The sequence below is a fragment of the Lottia gigantea genome, assembly GCF_000327385.1.
Source record: "Lottia gigantea unplaced genomic scaffold LOTGIsca_97, whole genome shotgun sequence".
NCBI classification, from domain to species: domain Eukaryota; kingdom Metazoa; phylum Mollusca; class Gastropoda; family Lottiidae; genus Lottia; species Lottia gigantea.
The window spans coordinates 321,074-324,245 of record NW_008711143.1 but is presented as its reverse complement, the minus strand read 5'-3'; the positions used below and the strand labels follow the sequence as shown (position 1 = coordinate 324,245).

Genomic DNA, 3,172 nt, shown 5'->3' with positions numbered 1-3,172 from the left:
TAAAATTTAACAAGTACGATTATAAAAAATGTTTTCAAATAAAGTTGTCCTGTGTGTGAGCCGTGAAAGTGAGCATTTTCCGAACATTTCTGCCGTCTTTTTACGTATGCAAATGAATACGTCATCATTCCATATAAGGTATACATGTATGGTCGGTTATGTAAAGCCTATTATACAAGGCTTGATAATGCAAAGTGTAAAATTTCATTTGCATTCTTGTGGCATTTCATTGGATTTTGGAGAAACTTATACATTTTGCATTTTAACAATCGACAATTATTGTACTTTGCAAATGCATTTTGTAATGACGACATTGATATTTTAAAGCTGAGACAAAATCGACAATTTGGCAACGTTATACCTCCATATTTTCCAACGATGGGTGATTTCAATCGATGTATTTATTCAGATTGTCTCTCAGTTTCGGGTCTTAAATTTGCTGTTGAAAGTATTAAATTGCTGGTAACGACGATTCTAGTGTATACAGATTAAGATTTGGTGGGTTATATAAACGCAGACAGAATTAAAAATGAACTGAGAGTCGTGCCTTTCAATTTAGAAACAATATTATGTTCGAACAACAAGCAAGCTATTAGGTGAATTTTGGAATGATATCTGCATGTGATCTGTTTTACTCTAGTGTTAAGCTGACTTCACCCAAGCCCAGTTTACACAGGTCCTTTTAATCCTGATTGATCTATTGTATATTTCAGGTAAACCGACTGGAACAGTAATTACCTAGCTATATATAAACATGTGACTGAACACTACTGAAATGGCTCTTACAGACTCACTTCAATTGAGTGAAAGCAAAGATCGAAACGGGAACGTATGTTATAGAAAGTCTCCGAATCGAAACCTGACACAGTGTACACAAAATTTTAAAGAATCTCGAACAGAAAATTCAGTGTATTTGTCAGAAAATCCATTACGCCTGTGTGAAAATTCAGCTTTCCATTTAGGAAATTCCCTGTCTTATTGTGAAAATTCACCGACGCATTGTGAAAAGTCATTGTTGTGCCTTCAGAAATCTGAAACAAAACTGGATAATTTGGAAATGAAGAACCTTGCATTTAGAGATATTGTTCAAGAACAGAATAATAATAATATATTGGATCAGTGTGAACAGATCTGTCCCGGACAAATGGTACATTTTTTCACTTCCAATTTAGACTCTGACAAATTTAAACATAATGACTGGATTACACGAAATGCCCAAGATCAATGTTTTGTGAACGATTCTTTGCTTATTTCTGATAACGACCGTAGAGTCCCATGTTGTGATTTGAACGACTTTAAAAATGTGACTCTTAGAATTAGCGATTTTGACTCATATAATATGGAAAAGAAGACCAAGACCTCAAGTCGTAGAGATTCCCGCGATGAAGAGGATTCTGATGCTAAGCGTCCAAGAACTGAACTATCATCAAGCAAACAATGTACACAGGCATCTTCAACAGACACACATGCAGTATTAGCAGCAACCTCATTTGTTTCAGAATCTCATGCCAGCAACCTGACCTCAATCGAAGCTCAAGACCACAGTTGCGAATCAAAAGAGGCAGCAGTCCGACCAATGCCTTCAGACAAAGAAAGTGCTTCCAAAGAACCAATGAGTCGTTCGTCTGACGTTATTCGCGTTACCAAGTCCATGAAATCATGCAGTATCGAAACGAAACAGGCATCTGCGGAATCACAGTCGTCTTCATCTCGACCAGTATCAATTGTTGCTCCTATAGACAGTTCTGTTACCGTATCAACCAGATCTCGATCAATCCAATCTGATCTCATATTGCCACCTGTGTCATGGGACCTACATATCGATAGTTTATTGGATGAGGAATGTTCGTTGTATACGTCTCGGTTGACCAGTGTGGTACATGAAATCCAACCCGTATCTGAACGTGAGACCACCAACCCTGTATCAGTTCTTCTGAATCAAGGCGACGATAAGGTAAATGAGTCAAATGGGGGTGCTCTGTTCACAATTTCAAACGGATGTTATCGTATGCAACTCACAGGAATGAACATGGCTATTCATTTCTTGAGAGACAAGGCTACGTTAATCAATAGATAATTTGATACATTGTTTATTATTGTTTCTAAACATCTTTTTTTTTTACATTGCAGCACTTTATACCAATTAATGACACATCTGATTCGGAGGATGAAGAGCCTTAGTACAGCAATAATCTGGCATAATACTATGTTAGTACTTGCAGTGTCGACCCCATGGAGGACAGTACTGTTTTCTCTGAATCAATTAACTTTAGTCTATACAGCGGTCTACTGTTAATAATCAGATGATTTTTGTGTTGTTGAATGCTGTTTGTAGGTGGTCTTTATGTGACACAAAGAATATCTATAATTTGGATCTTGTCAAAAAAGGTGGTGCTTTAAAGTGCAGAATTGATATTGACAGTTAATCTATGAGTGACATTAATAGCTCCTTGTTATATTTTACACAAATCCTTATTATACCGATTCTATCTTGGCAAACACATTGTGATCTCTCCATTGGACCATTTCAATTTTTACTTATAATTGTCGCTTCACTTGATATTAGTGATTAAAGCATATTGTTAAATCATATCCTGTGATATTTAGTGCTTTTCAGATGTATCACGTGATATGGGATTGTAAAATGTAATAAAAGCTATTATGGTTTAGAATTGTATGGTGATTATAGTATGAAAATCTGTTAATATTACATAACGTCATGTATTACATGTTAATATTTGAAATGAAAGAATGGTATGTAATGCAATATATAACCCACCTTTTGATCCCCATTCCGTTTTTCTTCACCTCCAGTTTTTTATATTTTGATATACATTGCTTGTTTTTGGTGCAAATTTGTTTTTTAAGGTTTATATAGTGCTTTGTAAGTGTACACACTGTAGATAGTTTTGAAGGAACGTTTTCGTGTTATGCCCGCACAATAATGAATCAGTTTTTAACCATTTTAAAGATCAAAACGATGGCATTTTTTGACACGCAAGGAGGTGAGCTCCATTATGATTATTATATTCAGTTTGGCATGTAGTGAATTTTCATTTTCATCTGTCCGTTTAGGATTTTTACGATTGGTCTATCGGGGTTGTTCAGTACCCGATCTTGATGCGCATGAGATCTCATACTGTTTTGCGACAAGTGCAACGTTCGAACGCAG

At 35.8% G+C, this 3,172-nt stretch overlaps 1 protein-coding gene across 1 annotated transcript; it reads left to right on the top strand.

The window, feature by feature from the left end:
- Positions 1–775: 775 nt before the first annotated feature.
- On the top strand, positions 776–2,181 carry LOTGIDRAFT_170341 (hypothetical protein; the record flags this gene model as incomplete). The annotated part of the gene is made up of 2 exons (XM_009068983.1): positions 776–1,954; positions 2,131–2,181. 2 exons carry the CDS (start codon positions 776–778, stop codon positions 2,179–2,181), a joined length of 1,230 nt encoding a protein of 409 aa, XP_009067231.1.
- Between the last annotated feature and the right edge of the window lie 991 nt (positions 2,182–3,172).